The 26,664-nt window shown below is 35.0% G+C and overlaps 1 protein-coding gene across 2 annotated transcripts in view; it reads left to right on the forward strand.

The window, feature by feature from the left end:
• The window catches only part of SOS1 (SOS Ras/Rac guanine nucleotide exchange factor 1), a 157,337-nt gene that overhangs the window by 68,629 nt on the left and 62,044 nt on the right, over nucleotides 1-26,664 (forward strand). For both annotated transcript variants that reach the window (XM_060168550.1, XM_060168551.1), the window contains exons 2-6: nucleotides 6,135-6,260; nucleotides 16,361-16,492; nucleotides 18,516-18,680; nucleotides 21,596-21,805; nucleotides 24,314-24,457. In XM_060168550.1, the coding sequence (XP_060024533.1) occupies nucleotides 6,135-6,260; nucleotides 16,361-16,492; nucleotides 18,516-18,680; nucleotides 21,596-21,805; nucleotides 24,314-24,457 (777 nt within the window). The remainder of the gene's footprint in view (nucleotides 1-6,134; nucleotides 6,261-16,360; nucleotides 16,493-18,515; nucleotides 18,681-21,595; nucleotides 21,806-24,313; nucleotides 24,458-26,664) is intronic.

Below are 26,664 nucleotides of genomic sequence, written 5' to 3' on the forward strand. Positions count from 1 at the left end.
CAAGGATCATTCTTTTTTTGGTTATCATTGTACCGTAAATATAACTCCATTGTAACCTCATAACGCTGTGTTAAGTCACTTGTTGACATGTCTAGCTCCTCTGTGAGCTGAACTCTTTGAGGGCAGATGTCATGTTCTCATTCATCTTCGTGTCCCCAGCAATGAGAGGAAGTCGGGGAAGAAAAAATGTTACATACATGGGCCTAAAGGCTAATTAACAAGCCCTAAGAAATGCAAAAATATTTTCAGTCAATTTTGTTTTTGGAAAAAATTTGTTCTCTGATTTGTTTTATTATTGTTGCTTTTAATTTTTTTTAAACAAAGGCTTTTTTGCTTTGATTTTTAAATCTCAAAATGAGGAGAAATAAGAACCTAAAACATCATACATTGACTAATTGTAACAATGAGAAATTGATTTAACAGTCCAAATCTTTATTATTTGCTATGGTAAAGGTTTTGAGCATACCAGTTTTATTTCAAATTCTGTTATGTGTTTAAATAAAAGTAGCAGATCTGGGCTCAAGATGTGACAAAGTACAATCCAGAAGTTTTCTAATTCTTCAGAGAGCCATTAGCTAGAAAAGGCTATGAAAGATTCATCAGAATTCAACTTAGTGTTTTCTAGCAGTTTACCCAAGGGGTTCCTGAATACAGTTAGAGGACTCATGGATCAAACAGCTAGGAATTGTTATAGATCTAATCCCTTTGCTATTCCAGATTCCATAAATCTGACAATAATAGCCACAAAGTTGCTTCTGAATTTGTTAGAAATTACTAGAGACAAAATGAACTGTCAAGACAGAAGCCGGCAGTCCTTAAGAAATGTTTAAAATTCAGTGGGTGGCATCTTTAACTGAATATGATGATTATTCCTTAATCGAATATGATGATTATACCTCAAAAGAATTACAGTCATGATCATATAAAATTCTTATTAATGGCTATCATTCATTTTTTAGTGAAGTTTTTGCATTTACTTTACTCAAATTACCTAAGATAAGTGCATTTAAAGAAGCATATGAAGTTTTCTATGTCAGTAAACCTAAGTATAAAATATAATGTTTTTGAAAACTGCATGTAAAGGAAAACCCCCATCAACTTCAAACCCAAGTCTAAATGCATATTATAATTGCTCTCATACACACACCCTTAGTGAATGTTAGTTGTAGATAGCTTCTAAAGGCTGTCATCAAATTTGGCAGTGTAACCTATTCTGTATAGTCTTGAATACTTTGGATCATTTGATCTATTAAATATCTTTGAGTACCATTTAGATGGAATGGAACACTTTAGGTGTTACACTATCTTATAGAAGAGAAGTGTTTTTTTATCCTATATGTATAAGGAAATGGAATGCTTCTTCTGTCTGCTCATTAAAGAAATCTCTTAACAGCATCTTCCTTGAAAGAATAAAGAGCAAAGTCTGTATTTCAGGAATTGGTGTTCTGCTTGTCTTTAAGCATTTACCATTGTACATGTTTTTCAGTCAGAGATTTTGAAGTATTGTTTTTAGAGAATTAAAATAATTTATTAGTCTCATATGAATGAACCTTACGATTCTAATTTGACAGATTTAAGATGTGATAAAGGTTAATCTCCAGAAATTTAGGTGAACAGTTGGCATCATGCATTATTTTCTATTTAAGCCTAATTCTTTGTTTGATTTATTTACCTAATAGGTTTTATTTGGCTATTAGTAACCATCAACGAATAAAACTGTTTGAATTTGAATTTCTGAAATTTCATGTATCATACAAGGTGTCAAGCTTAACATTTTAACTATAAGTGATAAGCAGTATCACGGTTTTTGGTTTGTTTTTTTAAACCATAGCATTTCACCACTGTATTTATATACAGTTCATTTGATTCTACGTAATAAACATTGATTTTAGTTCTGACTGCCTTTATATGTTGATGGTTTCTGCCATAAGGATTTATTCTCCTGAAATCAACCAGACTTCTAGCATTACCACCACCCCTTTTAACTCTTAATTCTGAGAAAGAGATATTTTCTTCCTTTCTCCCCTATAACACAGAGGCTTTGAGTATTCCCTGAATGTCAGGGGTTTAGAGTGAAAAGCAAAGAGAAAATGATTCTATAAGTAGATAAACAAGGCCTTGCGTAATGGGAGCATCAATAGAGGAAATAGACAAGGGAACATGTAATTATAACTCAGTAGGACAAACCCAATAACAAAAATGTGATACCTAGTACAAGGATTAGCACAGAGCAGAGTATAAGACCCATAGAGCAGGGGCTGTTTTTTATTAATCTCTATATATCCAGTATTTAATAGGTTCAATAAATCAGTTAAATGAATGAGATTAATTCTGCTTTAGAAAGAGACAACAAGCAAGAAAGTCTACCTAAATGACACGAGATCTGGGGTTTGAAAGTCAGGCGAAATGGGAAGAGAATGAATGATAGCCATGGAGAACAGTGTGAGTGAAAACTGCATGCCATGTTTCACAAACTGTGAATAGTATGAATTGCTTCAGCATAAAGTGTAAATTGAAGAGCAGTTAAAGATGGAGCTATATTAGTGAAGAATTATACAGTTTCTATGGGTTTCTTTGAAAAACAGAGAACATTTAAAAAATATAATCTGATCAATTTACATTTTCTTGAACACTTTCTAAAATGTGTTTTGAGGTACCTAAACCACTTCCTCAAAAGGCTTGATATTTTTTAAAGTTAATTAGAATTATTATTGATTAAATATTTTCATCCTTTTTTTATATATAAATATCTTTATTTTTTGGCTATGCTGGGTTTTCGTTGCTGGGCGTGGGCTTCCTCTAGTTGTGGCGAGCGGGGGCCACTCTTCGCTGTGGTGTGCGGGCTTCTCATTGTGGTGGCTTCTCTTGTGGTGGAGCATGGGCTCTAGGCGCACAGGCTTCAGTAGTTGTGGCACACAGGCTCAGTAGTTGTGGCTCGCCTGCTCTAGAGCATAGGTTCAGTAGTTGTGATGCATGGGCTTAGTTGCTCCGCGGCATGTGGGATCTTCCTGGACCAGGGCTCCAACCCATGTCCCCTGCATTGGCAGGGAGATTCTTAACCACTGCGCCACCAGGGAAGTCCCTAAATATTTTCATCTTAATATTTATTATCTCTAGCAGTTTAGTTTTATGTCACATTTTTAGTATATTTACAATTTTATGTAATACATGGGATCGTTTGTGTAATCAATGATCACTTTACCCATTTTGAATGATTTTACCTTTTCAGATGATAAGATTTATAGTGCTGCATTTACATTTATGACATGCTGATGTTTCTTAAAGTATGACCGCATACTTCAAGCCAAGCTTTAGGGACTTCCCTGGTGATCCAGTGGTTAAGACTCCACACTTCCACTGCAGGAGGTGTGGGCTCGATCCCTGGTTGGGGAACTAAGATCCCATATGCTGCGTGGTGCAGCCAAGAGAAAAAAAAGCGAAGTTTTATATAGAAGCCCACTATATAAATAGATACAGTTCATGGACATTCTACTCCTTATGCTGAAGGAGCTACTAGGACTCCTCCAAGTTGACAGTCAGGGGTTTAGTGGAAAGAGCTTTGGCCTAAATACCAGGAGGCCCAGGTTCAGCATTACTAGTTAGCTACAGGATTGTGGGTGTGTCCTTTTTATTATCTGCTAAATAAAGGGACTGAGCGAAATGACTTCTAAAGTCTCTTTTACTTATAAAATTATGTTGTTTTATAAATTTGTAGCTGTATTTTATGTGATGCTGGAACCTTGAATAGGAATGTAACCCCAATTATAGCTACATTTTCCGGGACTACATCTTGGTGAAACCAGGGGCTGTCTGTACTGTTTTTCATTTGTGAGATATAGTTTCTCTTGTTCAACATTTATAATAAGTTCCTCCCCACTTCCCCCCCCCCCAAGCCCATGTATAGTTGAGATTTTGGTAGGATAGGTGGAGATATCTAGCAAGTATTTTGATATATGAGTCTAAAAGTCAGGAGAAAAGTCAGGACTACAGGTAGATTTGGAGTCATCCATGCAGGTGATAAAAATGTGGAAGTAAATGAGATTAGTTGGCAGAGAGAACAGAAGAAGGGAGCAGACAGACAAGGAGGGACTCCACATTTGAGGGGTGAAGGAAGATATGGAACTCTGTAAGGAAAAAGAAACAAAGAAATAAGAGAAGCAGAAATAAGAGAAGCAGATAATAAGAAAAGAGAGTTTAAAAAAGTCGAGAGCCCTCCACCAAAAAAAAAAAAAAAAACCCACCATGAAGTGTTAGGATTCAGTTGTCAAGGAAGATAAGTCAACCATGAAGTTAAAGGGTATCTAAGAAAACAGTTTAAGCCAATGAGGGCATGCAATTCAATGTATAAAAATAAAACTGTTCTCAAAAGTTCCAGGGTTTTTTTGGTTTCATTTTTAAAAGTTCTTTTTAATCATGCTTAGTGTTGAAGAGGAGTCTGTTTACAAACAAGTTTCGTTACCTACACAGATTAGTCAGAATGTGATGGCCTGGTGAATAGAAAGCTGAGAAACATGAATTCTGGGTTCTAGTCCATACTCCATCCATTATTTTAACTGCACAACCATTCAGTCATCTAATAGGGTGAGAGATTTGTAAGCAGATCAGTTACAATCAGGTTGGTAATAGCTATACCAAAAATGACAAAAAGTACTTGGGCAGATGATTTAAGCCTTTTGGGGCTCAGTTTCTTCACCTGTAAAATAATAGTAAATTGTTTCAAACGTCATAATTAATGTAGTACCCCTCACACAGTTCTGAATTGTCATAATGTTATTTGCCTCTAAAATACTTTTCTTTAAAAAGTATTATAAGTGCATATATATGTTTATATGCATGTCTATGTACTTTCAATATATATTTTAAAATTCATTATATGGTATACTTTATAATAAAATTTCTCCATACATTGAGGCTGTCAAACCCTCAGCTAATGAGGTGTATGTAGTAGGACAGACCATACTAAATGCTCTTGGCTAATGAGTACTGTGTACTTTCATCCAATGAGAGCTCTGAGAGCTCTACCGTCCTTTAGAGAGTTGAGCATATTTTGAAACATGTATTGTTTGTCTCCTGAAACTGATTTTTCTGCCCTTTTCTAAAGTAGGGAACAGTTTTGACCCATAGTGAGTGACAAAGGGATGCAAGTAAAGACTATCATGCTGGTTATTAAAATGTAAATTTTACAAAAACCGGTGGCCTAAGATGCCTCCAAAGAAATGGTTGAGGAAAATGAAGGTAAAGATTATTGGGCATTTATGAATGAGTGACCATCAAGTTATCTTCCTGAAGCATAGACAGTCTCACATTGTCAAAAGTGCCCATTTCGTGTCCTTTGATGTCGGGTGACTTTGTTCAACAGACATTTATCAAGCTTGTATTATGTGCCATGTACAGCGCTAGATGCTGGGGTTACTTTGATGAATAAGATATATCCCAGTTACTTTGGTGAATAAGATATATCCCTCTTGGATTTTATCATTGGGTAGGAAAGATAGAGTTAAACAAGGGACCCATAGGAGGTCAATTTTTCCCAAGCACTGTGTTGACTAAGTGTTCTAACTACCACTGGTTCTTGGCAAAAACCATATAAACTGCATCTTTTATCCCCAGCTCAGCCTCTCCCTCCCTCTCTATATTCCCACACTCCAGGATAACCATGGTTTAAGAAAAAAAAAGGAAATTATGCAATTAAGTATCTGAATCTCTAGAAACATGTTAATAAGCATGTATGGTGCACGTGGCTGGGAAAAAGGCTAAGAATTCCAGACTTGGGTCATAACATTCAAATCTGTATTTGCAAGCCAGACCATGTTCTTGAATACAAACCCACACTTAAAAAAACAAAATTATGGGCTTCCCTGGTGGCGCAGTGGTTGAGAGTCTGCCTGCCGATGCAGGGGACATGGGTTCGTGCCCCGGTCAGGGAAGATCCCACATGCCGCAGAGCGGCTGGGCCCGTGAGCCATGGCCGCTGAGCCTGTGCGTCCGGAGCTTGTGCTCCACAACGGAAGAGGCCACAACAGTGAGAGGCCCGCATACCGCAAAAAAAACCCCAAAAAACAAAATTATTTGTTTCATTTGTCTAATTAGATGAAACAAGCCTACATTTTAATTACTTTGCTTTTTGTTTATAGGTTCAGGGGCAAGTTCATCCTACTCTTGAGTCTAGTGATGATGCTCTTCAGTATGTTGAAGAATTAATTTTGCAGTTACTAAATATGCTATGCCAAGCTCAGCCCCGAAGTGCTTCAGATGTAGAGGTATGATAAATTTTGCCTTGTGTCTAATATGTGTGTTTATTGTAATGTCAGTGAAGGGGGAAAGAGTTTGCTTTTCAGTTCCACAAAATATATATATGGTATTTTAAAATAATGACTGGATTTATTTTAACTTTGTATTGAGTATATGATAGCTTGTATATGTTTTTGCTGTCAGACTATTCCATTATTTGCTTTTAATCTAAAATGAACTTTTATTGGCCTCTAAACACTGCTTCTTGATGCTAGAATGACAAATACACCTTTAAGAGTGGAATTTGTCAAGTGTTTTTATTTGTTTGTTTTTTAAAGCCAGCTGTCATTTCAAAAACATTTCAATTAATCCTTTGATCTTCAGTTGCTAGGTGTATTTTAGATAGAAGTGAACCACTTTCCACCAATTGGAAGGGAGGGAAACATCTAAAAATCTAGGAAGGAAGTTCTGTAATCTACAAAGATGACATGGCTCCTGTCTTTTTAGGGCTTATAGATTAGTGGAGATACAGGTAGGTATATGGGCGATAACATAATGTGATGTACTATGAGAAAAGGGTATGTGGGAAACGAAAAAATGGGTAAACTAATAACGCAGGCTTTGGTGCTTAAGGTGAGCTTCTCAGAACAAGGACCATCTAAATGGAGTTCTTGAGGAGTCAAGATTGAGAGGAGAAGAAAGGAGGCTTGAGTACCAACTATAGAAAACGGGAGGTAGAGCTGGAAATACAAAAGGAGTTTTCTGGCAATGATGAAGGATCATTTGACTTTAAAGACCTTGAATGTATAGTATACAAATCTTTGCATTTCTGTGACATTTCTTCTGCAGTACTCGTTTGGGCACAAAAAGGATGGTTGAGTTGAATGGCATTTCACCATGGATATATAATGGCAGAACAGTAGGGCAAGAGAATTGTGGAAATTGGTAGCAGCAGTGCTTTACAACCCTTTTCAGGACACAACACACTAGAATGTAATCATGATTTTGCGGTACACAGTGACTGGGGAGGAGGTGTATCTCTGTCTACCCCAGGCCCTGCTCTATTCCCCTGAGGGGTGAGGGATTGATATATAGTTATATTCAGTAGGAAGCTCAGCTGAAAAGAGCATCAGAGAATCAAATTGGATAAGGAAAAAAAGTGAAATTTACAAACAGCTGATATTTGAGTGCTTGCTATAGTATCATACACTGGTTTAAACACTTCTATGTTTATGTTTCATTTAAAGTTTTTAATAACCCCATGAAGATGTTGCTGTCTTTTCCTTTAATAAGATATAAGGTCCAGAATATAAGGTCTTGTTCACTACCAAATCCCCAGCACCTAGAATATTGTCTGGCACTAAGAAGGCACTCAGAAAGTATGTGTTGAATGAATTAATGTGGAAACTGAAGCACAGAGAGGTTAAATAAGTTGCCCATGGTTACAGCTAGTAAGTAGTGAAGCCAAGACTCTAACCCAGAAAGCCTAAGCTTTCTGGGCGTAAATTCTACTAAACTATTCTGCCAGGTAGGAGAGGGGAAGGTAGATTGGCAAAACATGGAGGGAACAGTATAGGATTTCCCAATAAGATCAGAGAGCTGATAACACTAGAATACCTGAGTGATAGAAATAGAAGAATAGATTGAGATCAGAGACAGAGTTGTTAGAATTTAGGATTTCTAAAGTAACATAGTTACAAAAGCAGGATGTGGCCATGTGGTGGTAGCTGGACTAGACATGAAGGTCCCTATAATGAAGTGTTCAAGGAGTTAAGAGGTCAGAGTATTTTATGTGTCCTTAATTTAAACAATAAAGTCACACAGGATGATGGCAGGACTTCACATGAGAGTGGAAGAGTGATATTCCAGAATCAGCTTGGGGAGTGGAAAAGATGCTAAATCCACCTTCATGTGGGTTTTGGGACAAGGGCATTTCCTGCTCTAGATGTCTTTAGGGGAGATCCAGATTTCAACTGAGGCAAAGAAATATTAAGCAACACTAAGTTACAGAGGTTGTGGATGTAGAAAAGATTGTGTACTATGGAATAGTAATTCATTTTGATTTTTAAAGTAATTCAAAGTAGGTTTATATATTTTTATCCCATTTTTCCATTGAATTATAAGTAAAATACCTTTTATTCATAATTTCCTTTAGGCACTTATTAACATTGGGTTTTCAGAGTAGATCTTGAATAGAAATGGTTGCCTGACTCTCCTTGTTAACAACTCCGTTTGATCTTTTGGACCCTGATTAGGTTCTCCCACAGTGTTCATAAAATGTAGCATCCAATCCTATACCTAGTGTATTAGAATGGGGTTACAGATCGCATCATCATTCTGATGTTGGTATATTCCAGGTATTTGCTAGTTTGAAAACACTACAAACTCAAATTCAGCTCTTTCCAAATAATGTTGTGCTGTACCTATGTTTATCTAATTTTCTCCTTTTCATTAATATAAAAACTAACAATTTTCCAGTATTGAAGGAGATCTCCATGAATTCTCAAAAATTACTAATGAGTCTCTCAATCTTCCACTTGCACAGATTTAATCATTATGTAGGTACTCACGATTCTAGATAATAAGGGATATTTCATGGCTTTTTAATACTCAGAAAACTTCTGAGATATTGAAGATATTTACCCTCTGCCCTGTTGTGTTATTTTTAAGCAAGTAACTTGGACATTTAAAATAGATGTAGCCATGGGATATTCCAGTGAGCTGATGTTGTGGTTGGGAATGGACTTTTTGAAAGAGAATATATGACAGTAATAGAGTTAGCAATCAGTTGTGTAATAGGCTTCGTAATTTCAAAGTACTGTTATAGACATTTCTGTGCCCTTCCAACAATCCTGTGGAGTAGTTATTGTTCTCCTTGTTTTATATATTAGACAGTTAACCCGCAGAATGGTAGAACGGATTTTTTTAAAAAGATGGAAATCTAGTTCTTTTCCAATCAATAGTCAAATACCCTTCTTTGTGTACCGTTCCTGGAAGGGTATTTATTTAAGAATATGGAGATTGGAGATATTTAGATGAATATAATAGTGTCTTTAGATTCTTTTATCAGGAAATAATTTTCTTTAATTTCTTTAATGCATTTATGGAGCTTTCTTTTAAAATAATAAGGGCCATGACTTTAGCAAGCCCTTCAAATAAATTTTGAGGTAAGGGATAATTCATAAAAAAAATTAATTTGAAGGCCGTATAAAAAATGTGCTTTAAGAAATAGAGCAGTCTGATTTAGTGGAATATGTGAATTTTACTTCTGAAGAATACATTTTGATTACTTTAAAGTATAAGCATAATTCAAAGTAGGGTGGCAATTCTTGCTTAATATTCGGCCCCTAGGGGATTTGTTTCAATGAAAAACTAAAAGTGATTTTTAGTTGCCCTATAGTTTTAGGAAAATAGATACTTCAGAAGTGCTTGAAAACTAATGGGTTACATACGTATCTATAATCTTGCTTATGCTAATTTAAAAGTTTTGATAAATTGTGCTACAGGTTATTACAGACTATGAACTATCGTAGTTCAAATGAATGGGATTTTGTTTTGTTGATGTAGCTAATGTTCACTAATCCATGGCACCAATATTTGAGTATCCACTATTTGTCAGGCAGTGTTCCAGATGAATAAGGTAGTATATATAAACTCCCTGGGAATGCAGAGAAGGGGTATATGTTATTTGGTCCTGTCTTTTTAAAATTATGTTTTAAAAGATAGTGTATAAAAATTCCTCCAATCTGGTTTGCTCTCCCTCTCCTCATTTTGTATATTTAGTTGTTTTAAAAGTAGAAGTAAAACCAGTAGTATTTTTTCTGATATATCCCTGATAAAGTATATATTTATTTATTTAAAAATTTTTATTTTATTGAAGTATAATTGAGTTACAATATTGTCTTAATTTCTCCTGTACAGCAGTGATTCAATCATACATATATTGTTTTTCATATTCTTTTCCATTATGGTTTATTATAGTATATTGAATATAATAGTTCCCTGTGCTATACAGTAGGACCTTGTTGTTTATCCATAAGTATATTCTTTTTTTTTAAAATTAATTAATTAATTTATTTTTGGCTGCGTTGGGTCTTCAGTGCTGCTGGTGGGCTTTCTCTAGTTGCGGTGAGCGGGGGCTACTCTTCGTTGCGGTGTGCGGGCTTGTCATTGCAGTGGCTTCCCTTGTTGCAGAGCATGGGCTCTAGGTGTGCGGGCTCCGTTGTGGCACTCGGGCCCAGTAGTTGTGGCTCGTGGGCTTTAGAGCACAGACTCAGTAGTTGTGGCGCGTGGGCTTAGTTGCTCTGTGTCATGTGGGATCTTCCCGGGCCAGGGCTCGAACCCATGTCCCCTGCACTGGCAGGCAGATTCCTAATCACTGTGCCTCCAGGGAAGTCCCCCATAAGTGTATTCTTTTAAATTTCTTAAGTCTTATTCTTTCATAATTGTACTTGTTTTTATTTCTCTGGTTGACTAGACTGATTTCCATTTGTAATATCTTTTTTTCCTGTTTCCCTTTCTCGCCTGTGTGTCCTGTATTTAACCAACTTTAATTTCTTAGGACACTGATAGATTTTTCCTCTCATTTAACTCAGGCTTTCTTGGACTCTTTTTTTTTTCATATATATATATATGTGTGTGTGTGTGTGTGTGTATATATATATGCTCTTTCAGATTCTTTTCCCTTATAGGTTATTGCATAATACTGAGTATAGTTCCCTGTGCTATACAGTAGATCCTTGTTGGTTGGTTATCTATTTTTTTTAACATCTTTATTAGAGTATAATTGCATTACAGTGGTGTGTTAGTTTCTGCTTTATAACAAAGGGAATCAGCTATATGTATACATATATCCCCATATTTCTTCCCTCTTGCATCTTGGTTATCTGTTTTATACACAGTAGTTTGTATGTTTATCCCGGCCTATTAATTTATCCCCATTCCCACCCCCTTTACCCTTTGGTAACCGTAAGTTTGTTTTCTGTGTCTGTGAGTCTCTTTCTGTTTTGGAAGTAAGTTTATTTATGTCTTTTTTTCTTTCTTTTAGATCCCACATATAAGCGATATCATATAATTGTAATTGTCTTTCTCACTTAGTAGGATAATCTCTGGGTCCATCCATATTGCTGCAAATGGAATAATTTCATTCTTTTTTATGGCTGAGTAATATTCCATTGTATATATATATCACATCTTCTATATCCATTCATTTGTTGATGGACAATTAGGTTGATGCCATGTCTTGGCTATTGTAAATAGTGCTGCAGTGAACATTGGGGTGCATGTATCTTTTTGAATTAAGGTTTTCTCTGGATGTATCCCCAGGAGAGAGATTGCAGGATCATATGGTAGCTCTATTTTTAGTTTTTTGAGGAACTTCCATACTGTTCTCCATAGTGGCTGCACCAATTTACATTCCCACCAACAGTGTAGGAAGGTTCCTTTTTTCCATACCTTCTTCAGCATTTATTATTTGTAGACTTTTTGATGATGGCCATTCTAACCGGTGTGAGGTGGTACCTCATTGTAGTTTTGATTTGCATTTCTCTAATAATTAGCGATGTTGAGCGTCTTTTCATGTGCCTTTTGCCCATTTGTATGTCTTCTTTGGAATAATGTCTATTTAGGTCTTCTGCCCTTTTTTTGATTGGGTTGTTTGTTTTTTTTGATATTGAGCTGTATGAGCTGTTTGTATATTTTGTAAATTAATCCCTTGTGAGTCTCATCATTTGCAAATGTTTTCTCTCCCATTCTATACGTTGTCTTTTCATTTTGTTTATGGTTTCCTTTGCTGTACAAAAGCTTTTTAAGTTTTATTAGGTCCCATTTGTTTATTTTTGTTTTTATTTCCATTTCTCTAGGAGGGGGATCCAAAGAGATATTGCTGCGATTTATGTCAGAGAGTGTCTTGTCTATGTTTTCCTCTAGGAGTTTTATAGTATCCGATCTTAAATTTAGGTCTTTAATCCATTTTGAGTTTATTTTTGTGTATGGTATTAGAAAACGTTCTAGTTTTATTCTTTTACATGTAGCTGTCCAGTTTTCCCAGCGCCACTTATTGAAGAGACTGTTATTTCTCCGTTGTATATTTCTGCCTCCTTTGTCATAGATTAATTGACTATAGGTAAGTGGGTTTATTTCTGGGCTGTCTTGTTCCATTGATCTATATTTCTGTTTTTGTGCGAGTACCATACTGTTGTGATGACTGTAGCTTTGTAGTATAGTCTGAAGTCAGGGAGCCTGATTCCTCCAGATTTGTTTTTCTTAAGATTGCTTTGGCTATTCAGGGTCTTTTGTGTTTCCATACAAATTTTAAAAAATCTTGTTATAGTGCTTTGAAAAATGCCATTGGTAATTTGATAGGGATTGCATTGAATGCTGTAGATTGCCTTGGGTAGTATGGTCATTTTGACAATATTGATTCATCCAGTCCAAGAACACAGTATATCTTTCCGTTTGTGTCTTCTTTGATTTCTTTCATCAGTGTCTTATAATTTTTGAAGTACAGGTCTTTTGCCTCCTTAGGTAGGTTTATTCCTAGGTATTTTACTCTTTTTGATGTGATGGTAAATGGAACTGTTTCCTTAATTTCTCTTTCTGATCTTTCATTGTTGGTGTATAGAAATGCAACAGATTTCTGCATATTAATTTTGCATCCTGCAACTTTCCTGAATTCATTGGTGAGCTCTAGTTGTTTTCTGTTAGTGTCTTTAGGATTTTCTATGTAGAGTGTGATGTCATCTGCAAACAGTGACAGTTTTAGTTCTTTTATTCCAATTTGGATCCCTTTTATTTCTCTTTCCTTTTATCTTAGACTTTTTTCCCCGTGAGCTGAATTCTTAAATTTTAAAAGTTTGCATTTCCTTTCCCATTCATTTTTTCTTTAACTTTCTTTTCCTTCACATCCTAAAGAATCTTTGTAATTTCTAATAAGTTTGCCATTCACATTTTGATTTCCCAAGTGATTTCACAGTATTTTCTACCTTTCTAGACAGAAAAAAAAAATTCTTCTACACATTCTAAGCCTTTATTACTATTAATAGCACTTCAAAAGTACCTCCAGGTCTGAATATTTACACTGAAGTGCATGTGTAGGAATTTTTATAGATCCTAGAATGTTTCTATTGGAATTGATCATCAAGATTATCTATTTAGACACCTTTATTATGTAAAGGAAAAGACAAGGTTCTGCTAGTAAGAGACAGAGCTGAATTGCAAACCTAGCTCTCTATCTTTTATTTTTCCCAAAGCCACTAAATATCAATCAAGGTGGAATTTCTCAATTTAAAACAAAACTATTAATCTTGAAAGTGGCATCTTGAAAGAGTATCTTGAAAGAGTAATAGACTTTATTTAATTCATGAATCTTTCATTGATCATTTCTCCTTGGGCTTCTTTACCTTAAATTATATAAGATAATTATAAAAATAAATTTTATTTTGCTCTAAAATTGTAATTAAATTTGCCACTACAAGATACAAAGTATTTCTTTCAGTCTGGCCTTTCCACATTCAAGGCATCTATTTTGACCCTATTAATCTTTCCCATGACCTTTGGTATTACCTCATAAATATACAGTCCAGTAATACACAAGTAAGTTTAAAATGTTTTCTTCATCATTATTATTTTCCCTTTCTTGCCTTCTCTTTTAGCATTCCTGACTTTCCTTCCCCTTCTTTCTCAAAACAATAGATAAACTCAGAATTAGGTTGATAAAATTGAGATGGGCAAGGATTGCTGTTCTGTTTTCTTTCTCTTCTACCTCAACCCCTGCCTACAGTTTGCCTTGTAATTCTACTGATGATTTTTCTTCAAAGATGTATGTTAAATGTATTTAGAATTATTAGATTGAGTTCACCTTCTGTTCTGTTCTCCTGCTTTCTATCACCACTACACAGCAGTGCTTTTTAGATTCTAGGTCATCACCCCTTATGCCCAACTAACATTTTTATAAATGAATAGGAAAAAATCAGTACATTGCCTATAGTAAAAGAAGGTTTTGTTTTATGAAACTTTGTTCCAGTGTACTATGTATGTGATATACAAGAATGTAATGTAAAATGTATTAAGATTTCTTACTATGCATTGAGGTCCCCCCCACCAAAAAAATGTTAGCCATAGGGCTATACTATTATAAGGTCTGTAATCATTTATTCAGTTAACCATGGGTTAAACCCATCAGTATGAAATTTTTAATTGGGAATCATGGTAAAGTTAGTCCTAAATCTCTTGTCATTTTTGGATTATCAAGTCTATAGTATTGATTTGGAAAAAAGGAAAAGAATTCTTGTTTTGGACATTCTTTTCCACCCTTTTCCTTCTTCCTTTGTTAGTCCTTTTTCACCTGCCGAACTCCCCCAGTATTTTGGACCTTTGTATTGCCTTTATTATATGAGGGTGTAGCATCCTAGCAAATAGCTTTTCAACTAGACATTTGAAAATGTCTGTAAACTCCATTTTTTTTTTTTTAAAAAAAGTAACTCAATTACTTGCCACATTTTTTTTTAATTTATTTATTTATTTTTGGCTGTGTTGGGTCTTCGCTTCTGTCCAAGGGCTTTCTCCAGTTGCGGCGAGTGGGGGCCACTCTTCATCGCGGTGCGCAGGCCTCTCACTGTCACGGCCTCTCCCGTTGTGGAGCACAGGCTCCAGACGCGCAGGCTCAGTAGTTGTGGCTCACGGGCTTAGTTGTTCCGCGGCATGTGGGATCTTCCCAGACCAGGGCTCGAACCCGTGTCCCCTGCATTGGCAGGCAGATTCTTAACCACTGCGCCACCAGGGAAGCCCTGTAAACTCCATTTTTAACTACAATAATTTCTGTGATTAGATTTAAAATGATCACTTTTTTTTTTTTTTTTTTTTTTTGCGGTACACGGGCCTGTCACTGCTGTGGCCTCTCCCGTTGCGGAGCACAGGCTCCGGACGCGCAGGCCCAGCAGCCATGGCCCACGGGCCCAGCCGCTTTGCGGCATGTGGGATCCTCCTGGACCGGGGCAGGAACCCGTGTCCCCTGCATCGGCAGATGGACTCCCAACCACTGCGCCACCAGGGAAGCCCTAAAATGATCACTTCTTATATTTAGAAGCTGACTTATCCTTGAACATAGATGAAGAGAAAATTTCTTAAATTTGAATGGGTTAAACTATTTTCAGTTTATAAATTTGTTATAAACATGTCCTGGAATCAATGTTTCCTTTCCCTCCACAGAATATCACATAGCAATCTTTTTCATTTTCCATCTTAGTAGCAATTGACAAAACTTTTAATTTACACTTACAATCAGGAGTGATGTTAAACAGTTTTTATGTATTACTAACTAAATACGGAGCAATTTAAAATACATGTTAAAATTGTGTAATAGCGACCTCTACTGGTTTTAATTATGGTATACTGAAAGTGGATTTTAAAAACTTCAGAGCATGAAAATAGTACCTTTTGTTTGAAGTGAATTATATTAGTTTATTAAAGTCGGGAAATTCAGCTTTTACATGAGTTCTTTCACTTTCAATGGAAATTCTAACCGGATAACTGCTGGATTAAAATGAAATATCTTGATAAAAATTAATAACCTGTGGAAGATTCAAACTCTAATGATAAGCTACAGTGTATTAAAGTTGCTGTTACTAATGTAAACCCTTGATTTCCATGATTTATAAATAGTTTTGAAGTCAAGTACCTTTGCATGATGGATAAAGGAAAAAATTCTTAGAAGTTTCAAGTAGAAAATGCTATTTTAGTTTGTAATTGGTGTTGAAATAAAGGACAAATGAGAACTGGATTTAGATATTTTCTTTTTAAGCTTAGGTCTTGTTCCTTGAAATTTTATATAAGTAATGTTTTAAATAGCATCTACTCATTCTTGTCATTAGCTTTACCACAGTGAAGTTGAAATTCAGAATGTGATTTTTCCCCTAGTTAATAGAAGGAACATTTAGTCTCTTAATTGCGTAATTAAGAAACTAGTACATTGGCAGTTATGGTTTTCTCTTAACTTAGGTATGTTTGTAGTATAAATTATACTACATGTGAAAGCCTGCTTTTGGTATTCTTTGATTTTAAAAGTAAATTGTAAGTGAAGAGCACTATTTAATATATTTGTTGCTTAGTTGTTATTTTCCTATTTTCCAAGGAACGTGTTCAAAAAAGTTTCCCTCATCCAATTGATAAGTGGGCAATAGCTGATGCCCAGTCGGCTATTGAAAAGAGGAAGCGAAGAAACCCTTTATCTCTCCCAGTAGAAAAAATTCATCCTTTGTTAAAGGTAAAACTGAAATACTGCCTTCTTGCCTTTTAAAAGCAAAATAAAACCCATGATTTTCAAACACAAAGAGTATGTTTTACGGATAATAGAGTCAACTGAAGAGTGACATTCTCTCGTTTTAATTTTTCCAGGAATTTATGTCATGGGGAGGGATGATATAATAGGAAACTATAAGTTGGACAACATGACTTAAAGTAATTTCATACCAACAGTAATAATCAAGCAAATTGAAAGCACTAAGAAAAGTTATAATTGTGGATTTTGTTCATCTCAGATGTTAATAGAACCTCAAAGAGAACTTGTAAAACTCCTTTTTTTGTTGGCTAGACCTAAGTGTCCCTATAAATCCTTCACATAGTTAGACGTGTAGGGACCTCTGTGAGACTGCCATAGGGCTATGTGTAATCTCTGAACAAAAATTCCATAAAGATCACCTATACTATTTAGTCCTATTTGTCATTTATATTAGTCAGTCAGTTGAATCTCTCCAGAACTAATAGAAAAAATAACTGCTGGGAACTCTAATAATGTGATTTCTTTTTTATTTAATACAATGAACAAACTATTGATTAACTCTCACATCAAAAATATAGGTATGATAATAATTAAAACCTTAATAATACTTCTCTGATATTAATAATTTTATGTGTACTATAATACAAGTAAAATGCTAATGCTTGCATACATTATCTGTAGGTTTTATTATTCAACAGAGTTAATTATTATCATCCCCACTTTGTAGATGAGATAACTGAGGCAGAAGGTGATTAAGCAACTTTTAGTTCACAGGACTCTAAGTGAATAGCATTAGGAAATCCACGTCAGTTTGATCTTGTACAAGATTTAAGACTGAACACTTGGGTGATTAAGACTATCAAAAGGTTACGTTTTGTCCTTTGTTGTTTGAATAGAAATATCTACCTATATCTTACTAACTGGTCTGAGGAAGTAAGTTCAAGTTATAGAAAATTACTAAGCTGTTAGTCATTGCACTTCTTTATAATTCTCTTTTCATGATTTTTATAGCCATACTTTGAATTATATTCTAAGAGAATTAACAAGTTGAGGTATGTGCATGCTGTATTAATGATTCTAAATGTTGCATTTTAGGGTCTAATTGTGCGTATCATTTCAATTTATTAATATATCCATATCACTATAAACAGTTAATAGTTTTTACATATTCTTAAAGGTAAATGCAACCTGTTCCCAACTTATAAGTAAACTTTTTTTTTTAAGTATAGTTGATCTACAATGTTATATTAGTTTTAGGTGAACAACATAGTGATTCAATATTTTTAGAGATTATACTCCATTTAAAGTTGTTATAAAATATATAAGTAAACTTATTATTTTGAAGGTTTTTTCCTTAATTGGATTGTTTACAAAATAGAATTTATTTTCCTATAGGAATTGGTCAGCCCCACAAAAGCCCATACTCTCTTTGAAGTCTAATAATAGGACTATTTAATGTGCCCTTAATAACCACTGTTGTTCAGCAAGACATAGCATGAATTTTTTTCCATAGAAACAGCCCAGATACCAGGAATGAATGTACCACTAGGGTTTTTAGGAAGCCCAGGTTCCTTTGGAAAGAAGGATAGAGGTATAAGGATGGTAGATATTCCCAGATACCAATAATATATTAACTCTTGTTCTGCATAAAGGAAAAAACCCTCATTTGTCATTCTTAATTCCAGGTATTCTGAATTAGGTAACAATGAGCATTTTTCCCCTCCCCCAAACTTGGGCTTCCATTCCTAGTTTAGGGATTATCTATTTACTTACCTGTACTTCTTAAGTATTTTACATGATCATAGGTAATTTTGCCTTACCTTTTCTTAGTTTACATTTTCAAATAGCAATATGTATATTATTCATAGATGAACTACTTAAAATTAAATGCTGTTGATAATCACACGCCTCAGTAAAAGTTAAGCTAAACTGTATACACTTTTTAAAAACTCAGTGTGTCAAATTTGTAGTAAATAATTTTAAACATGCTTTTCTTTTAATTTTTCAGGAGGTCCTAGGTTATAAAATTGACCACCAGGTTTCTGTTTACATAGTAGCAGTATTAGAATACATTTCTGCAGACATTTTGAAGCTGGTGGGGAATTATGTGCGAAATATACGGCATTATGAAATTACAAAACAAGATATTAAAGTGGCAATGTGTGCTGATAAGGTAGGATACAGCTCTATATGTTTTGTTCTTAAATTTTTATTCATGACTTACTGGGTGCTAACATACTACTTAGACTGAATAAAATTGTATATTGTTTGTTAGGACATACTTTTAGTACTCTAATGGCAAGAACTCCAGATATCACTTTATGTAAATAAAGTATTATATATATAGTATTTAAATGTGTTTAAGTATGTCATGTAGCTTTTCTTTTATGTGTTGCTGCATGTAGGGTTAATAACAGTAATAATCTCTTATTAGCGAATTTCTTAAATTTTTATTTGCATTGGAAGACTTAGAAGATTATGGATTTACTTGAAAAGAATATTCAAAAATGTAAAAATACTGGGTTGGCCAAAAGGTTCATTCGTAAGATGGCTCTCTAGTAGCGCTTAGTTGTCTTTAACTTCATTTGAAACAGTTTTGTTAGATTGTATTGTGACAGCTGTCATTTCAGTATGCATTTAAAAAAGACTTATCAAAATTGGTGAATTTTTGTGTAGCCATTTTAATATTGAAGATGTAAGAAAAACAACATTTTCGGCATATTATGCTGTATTATTTCAAGAAAGGTAAAAATGCAACTGAAACACAAAAAAAGATTTGTGCAGTGTATGGAGAAGGTGCTGTGACTGATCAAACGTGTCAAAAGTGGTTTGGGATATTTCGAGCTAGAGATTTCTCTCTGGATGATGCTCAACAGTCAGGTAGACCATTTGAAGTTGATAGCGAGCATATGGAGACATTAAATGAGAACAGTCAACGTTATACCACGTGGGAGATAGCTGACATACTCACAATATCCAAATCAAGCATTGAAAATCATTTGCACCAGCTTGGTTATGTTAATCGCTTTGATGTTTGGGTTCCACATAAGTTAAGTGAAAAAAATCCTTGACCATATTTCCGCCTGCAATTCTCTGCTGAAATGTAATTAAAACATTCCATTTTTTAAACAAATTGTGATGGGCGATGAAAAGTGGATACTGTACAACAGTGTGGAACGGAAGAGATCGTGGGGCAAGTGGGGCAAGATCCCACCAACCACACCAAAGGCCGGTCTTCATCCAAAGAAGGTGATGTTGTATATATGGTGGGATTGGAAGGGAGTCCTCTATTATGAGCTCTTCTGGAATACCAAATGATTAATTCCAGTAAGTACTGCTCCCAACTAGACCAACTGAAAGCAGCACTCGACGATAAAGCATCCAGAATTAGTCAACAGAAAATGCATCATCTTCCATCAGAATACCGCAAGACCACATGTTTCTTTGATGACCAGGCAAAAACTGTTACAGCTTGGCTGGGAAGTTCTGATTCATCCGCCATATTCACCAGACATTGCACCTTCGAATTTCCATTTATTTCAGTCTTTACAAAATTTTCTTAATGGAAAAAATTTCAATTCCCTGGATGACTGTAAAAGACACCTGGAACAGTTCTCTGCTCAAAAAGCTAAAAAGTTTTGGGAAGGTGGAATTATGAAGTTGCCTGAAAAATGGCAGAAGGTAGTGGAACAAAATGGGTGAATACGTTGTTCAATAAATTTCTTGGTGAAAATGTATCTTTTATTTTTACTTAAAAACGAAGGAACTTTTTGGCCAACCCAATACTAAATTCTTGAGAGTTTAATTTCTTTGCCTAGCTTTCTTTATGTTTTTTTTTTCCTAGCTTTCTTTAGATACTACTTGTATGGTTTTACTATGATTATGTTAAGAGCAAACATTTATTGAAAGTTAAGCATATACGCGACTTATCTCATTTGGTCCTTATGATATCGCTCTAAGGTAGATGCTCTTATCTACATTTTATAAAAGGGAAACTGAAGTTCAGAGAGATAAAGAAATTGGTCTAGAATTTTCTGAGAAGTTTCAAAGCCTAGACGTGCACTCCAGATCTGAGTCTAAGTCATTGCGCTGTACTGTCTCAGTAATTTTATTTTATAAAAATGAGTTTTCAGAAAAGAAAATATTTTCTGATGAAGCATTTCACTCCCTTTTTTCCAACTATTATTGATTCGGAATATTCTTTCTGATTGCTGAATCCACTTAAATATATTTTAGTATATTTGTTTTTTCAGAATGTAAAAATCACCTCATCTGAAGGATTTCAGATGCTTTTATTTTTTAATGAATGAGTATTTGATTTTAAAATAGTTATTTTTCAATGAATATAAAATATTTGATACTTTTAAGTGAATTGATAAAATATTTCTGAGTATGTAGTACGTGCTCACACAGAGAAGAGATGCAAGAGAAATATAAAATGAGACTGTAAATTTGATGAAAGGGTACTTACATTTGTGAAACAAGCAGAAAGTAATACAAGATAAAATATTTTATTATGTTATAGGGATAATGATGTTGAAGTTCACAGGAGGGAAAAGATAAGGTTTAGCAAGAGTAGTAATAGTAGACTTCTTGGATAATGATGTTGAAGTTCACAGGAGGGAAAAGATAAGGTTTAGCAAGAGTAGTAATAGTAGACTTCTTGGAAAAAAACAGGACTTATTTTGATCAATCACCAACAAACGTAGGAATTATTCAAATATGAATTATGTGAGGCCCTGGAATGAAGTGGTGATGTCAAGGTTATGAAACAGAGGAAACTAAGAGAGAAATCCAAGACAAGATTTGGAAACAAATTAGAAGTAATACACGGTTAACAAGAGAGACAGACAGACAGATACTTGTATTGACAGAGAACTTGGAAGAGGCAGTTTGTGATACCTGATGTAGAATTTTTGTCTTAGAGAAGCTGTGGAGGGGGAAATGACATTATATCCGAGAAGAGGTAATTGTGTGTCTGCTTATTATCATTTAAGAACTGTATTCAAATAATAGCTTAGGGTGCTTCACTTCAAGTTGAACTACAGATTCATATTTTATTATACTTTTTTCTATCTCTGACTGTAGGTATTGATGGATATGTTTCATCAAGATGTAGAAGATATAAATATATTATCTTTAACTGATGAAGAGCCTTCCACCTCAGGAGAGCAAACTTATTATGATTTGGTAAAAGCATTTATGGCAGAAATTCGACAATACATAAGGGAACTTAATTTAATTATAAAAGTTTTTAGAGAGCCCTTTGTCTCCAATTCAAAATTGTTTTCAGCTAACGTAAGTATCATTGAATAAATGTATATCATTGCATGTGTTGTTAATTTTACATGACCACTCAAATCTGAATTTGTATAGTTCATGATTGCTAATTGGTCCACTTTTTAAAAGTAGTGGGATTTAATTCATCATGACTGTGATCAAAAATAAAGTTGCTACAACAGTTTTGATAAATTAAACATCAGAAATTAAAAGACAAAATCTAAACTAGACTGATTGTGTAAGTACAAATGAATTCACAGACTCTTCCATGTACTCCAAAGAATAAAACGTCTTGTTTAGGTGGAAGGTTTCTATGTTTAATTTGACTCATTTGTATCATTGAACCAACACTTCATCAGGGCTGCCTATATTTTTGATGCCATACTTGGCAATGGGGATTCAAAGATGAATAAAAAACCGTTCTTCTGTCAAGTTTAGTCCAGTCAAGACAGAAATGTAAACTTTAAATTAAGTTGCAATACAATGTGGTAATTACCATAAACAGAAGTATGACAACAGTATTTTGGGGAGCACAAAGGAAGGTGCCAATAACTGAAAATTAGAGAAGGGACTGCTGATCTTATAGTAGTAATTAGACCAACCTTATTGGGTCCTGGAGAAATGCTAAATGGGAACAGTGGAGATTGTCTAAGGGAGTTGCATTCTAGTAATTTCTAGAACTGTAGCTACATAGTCACAGGTGACTGATGGAGAAGTGGTGCTCACAACAGAGGCTGAGACTGGTATTCACTCACTGTTATGGCAATGAGCAGACATTAAAAAATAAAGGAGTGGATTTTGAGTCGCACAAATCTGTAAATATAGTAAAAAAACATTGAATTGTTCACTTTAGGATGAATTGCATGGTATGTAAATTATATTTTAATAAAGTTGTTTAAAAACAAAGTGGTAAAGAATAGGCAAAGATTTCTTAGGACACAAAAATCAAGAACCATAAAATTAAAAATTAATGAATTAGACTTCATTAAAATGAAAAAAACTTTTGCTCTTTGAAAAGCATTGTCAGAAAAATTAAAATGTAAGCCACAGATTGTAGGAACCTGTTTGAATTACATATATCTAACAAAGGGTTTGTATTCAGAATATATAAAGAACTTTTGCAGTTCTCAATAATAAGAAAAACAGCCTGATATTTTAGGTGGGCAAAAAATTTGAACACTTTATAAAAGAAGGTATGCCAGTGACCAAAAAGCACATCAAAAGATGCTCAACATTAATAGTCATAAGGAAAATGCAAATTAAGACCATAATGAGACACTACTACACACTCATTAGAAAAGCTAAAATTAAAAAGACTGACAATACTGAATGTTGAAAAGCATGTGGAGCAACTGCTTTTGGGAATGTAAAATTCCCACATTGCTTCTGAGAATGTAATCTGGTATAAATATTTAGGAAAAGAATTTGGTAATTTCATATAATACTAACCATAAGGTAGCCATACAACCTAGCAATTCCACTACAAAATCACAGTTGGGTAAAACATCCCTTCAAAGTTCAAAATAGACCAGTGGATTTTAATGTGCAAAATTTATATAGTTTCAGATTCTGTGTTGCAACTAACCTTTAAGAAGCTACCATTTATTGACTTGTATAATACCATAAAAAGATATTCACTCCATATATATGAGATTTCCAGAATAGGCAAATCCATAGAGATAGAAAGTAGATTAGTAGTTGCCAGAGACTGGGGATGGGTGTGTCGGGGAAGAATGGAGAGGGCTACTACTGGATACAGCCTTTCTTTTTGAGGTGATGAAGATGTTCTAGAATTTGATGGTAGTGACGATTGAACAGGCTGTGAATATGTGAAAGTACACTTTAAAAGGGTGGATTTTATGGTACGTGACATATCTCAGTGAAGAAACTATGCAGAAAAAGAAAAGGGTATCCACAGTTATTTGAATAGACTCCTCCATTTTCCAACTACATGTCTTTGTAAAGCTAGATTTTCTTCATATGCTTTAACCAAAGCAACATATCACAACAGATTGAATGCAGAAATATACATGAAAAGCCAGCTATCTTCTATTAAACTAGGTGTTAGAGATTTGCAAAAATGTAAAACAGTGCCATTCTCCTCACTAAGATTTTTAGTTGTTCTAGAAAAATAGTTACTTTTCATAAAAGAACTCTTTATTGTTATTTTTAAATGAATTAAATGTTTTATAATTTTCTTGGTTTTAATTTCTAATATAGTAAATGTTGATAGTAAATAATTTCTAATATAGTAAGCAAAAGCTCTTTGGAGTTTTCAATAATTTTTAAGAGTGTGAAGGAGTCCTGAGAACCAAAAGTTTGAGAACCAGTGACCTAGAGAAATGTTTTTTGCAAACTGTACTTCATTGCCAAAGGAATTCTTTGTCTTTTACTTATATTTGTAAGTTGTTAAAATTTCTCACTGTATCTGCCATGTTAAATTTCATGATTATAAAATGACTTACTGGCTCAAAATTTGTTTTATTATACCACCTAACTGAATTCATGTGTTTTTCATCCCAACAGGATGTAGAAAATATATTTAGCCGTATAGTGGATATACATGAACTTAGTGTAAAGTTACTGGGCCATATAGAAGATACTGTAGAAATGACAGATGAAGGCAGTCCCCATCCATTAGTAGGAAGTTGCTTTGAAGACTTAGCAGAGGTAAGTAATTATACACCAAAAAAGTCTGCATCTAGAAGGCCCAACATTTGAATTAAAATTGGAATCTGAATTCTTGTTTCCAGCGAACATATACATTAACTGCTGACTACTCAACTATATTGCCTCTTCCTCAAAGGGTCATTGTCAGCATTTGTTTCCATTATCTCACGAAACTTAGAAAAAGTAGTTTCTCATCATTATAAAAAACAGATCCCACAGCTGACACTTAATTGGCTATCTTATCAATGAAGAGGCCACAGAACTTGGACCTGAGGTCAAACTACTTGTGTTCCAGTCTAAAATCTGCTACTTAGTAGTTGTATGTGTCCGTGGGCAATTTACTTCACATCTCTAAACCTCTCTAGCTATATTTGTAAAAGAAAGATAATAATAGGACTCAGGATTTTTTGAAAGTTAAATAACTTTCCTGAAATATTTAGCTAACCAGCTTCATACAGCTACTTAATATATGGTAACTGTGCATAATTATTTAGAATAGGAGGGATAAAGTGAATAGGGAAATCAAGTCCAGGACCTAGATGATTCAGATATCATAGGGGGAGAAAAATGATAACCTTCTCCTTGATATGTCAAGTGCTAAAATACTGAGTTAGCCCTTACAAGTTAGCATTGATAGTCATTCTGAAATTTCTAGCTCTTTGTTCTCATTTCGAAATCAACTATATCTTTTTTTTTTTGCGGTACGCGGGCCTCTCACTGTTGTGGCCTCTTCCGTTGCGGAGCACAGGCTCCGGACGCACAGGCTTAGCGGCCATGGCTCACAGGCCCAGCCGCTCTGCGGCATGTGGGATCTTCCCGGACCGGGACATGAACCCGTGTACCCTGCATCGGCAGGCGGACTCTCAACCGCTGCGCCACCAGGGGAGCCCTGAATATTTTTTTTATAAATTTGTTTATCTTATTTATTTTTGGCTGCTTCGGGTCTTCATTGCTGTGCACAGGCTTTCCTCTAGTTGCGGAGAGCGGGAGCTACTCTTCATTGCGGTGCACAGGCTTCTCATTGTGGTGGCTTCTCTTGTTGCAGAGCCAGGCTCTAGGTGCGTGGGCTTCAGTAGTTGTGGCACACGGGCTCAGTAGTTGTGGCTTGCAGGCTCTAGAGCACAGGCTCAGTAGTTGTGGTGCACAGGCTTAGTTGTTCTGCGGCATGTAGGATATTCCCGGACCAGGGCTCGAACCCGTGTCTCCTGCATTGGCAGGCAGATTCTTAACTGCTGTGCTCCCAGGGAGGCCCAAGCTACTGAATATTTTAAAAACCAAACTGTTTTTTTTTTAATTTAAAAGGGAAGGTAAACTAAACTTCTCAGCACATAAAATGGGCTTGTATTCAGAAGATAAGAAAAACTAAACAACTGTAAACTCTCTTTAAAATTTAGAAAAATTTATAGATAATAACAAACTTTATTTGATTTTAAAACATTTAGGAAAATCACCAAAAGAATAGAAATACTACCTATATCTTACAATGTACAAGAACTGTAGGAACACTTTTTAATCTCTTCCACTGATAATAGGAAAGAATAATGAAGTAAAGAAAAAGTAAAGTAACCTCATTTAAAATGGCATAGTACAGTTGGCCTTCTGTATCACCAGATGTGGAACCCACAGATACAGAGGGCTGACTGTAATATGATACAAATAAATCCAACTACATTATACTACTATGTTAGTAACTCAGTATATGTAAACTGATGAAACTCGCCTATTTAAAGAAAGTACTTATTTTTTATTTTTAAAAGTCCATTTCTTGCAGCTTGTAGAGACACACCCAAAACAGAACCACAGAAATATTTAAAATAAAGGGATTGGGCTTCCCTGGTGGCGCAGTGGTTGAGAGTCCACCTGCCAATGCAGAGGATACGGGTTCGTGCCCTGGTCCAGGAAGATCCCACATCCCATGGAGCGGCTATGCCCATGAGCCATGGCCACTGAGCCTGCGCGTCTGGAGCCTGTGCTCTGCAACGGGAGAGGCCACAACGGTGAGAGGCCCGCATACGGCAAAAAATAAAATAAAGGGATTGAAAAGTCAACATATGAAAACAAATAAAGGGAAGCTAGTATATAAATATCAATTGATATAATTAGGAAAAGTAAGCTTGGTGGGGAGGACATTAGAGAGGAACACTACCTAAATAGGAAAAGGGACAACGTCATGAAGATACAACAATCATGAATGTATGTGTACCTGA

The sequence above is a fragment of the Lagenorhynchus albirostris genome, chromosome 13 (genome assembly GCF_949774975.1).
Source record: "Lagenorhynchus albirostris chromosome 13, mLagAlb1.1, whole genome shotgun sequence".
Lineage (NCBI taxonomy): Eukaryota > Metazoa > Chordata > Mammalia > Artiodactyla > Delphinidae > Lagenorhynchus > Lagenorhynchus albirostris.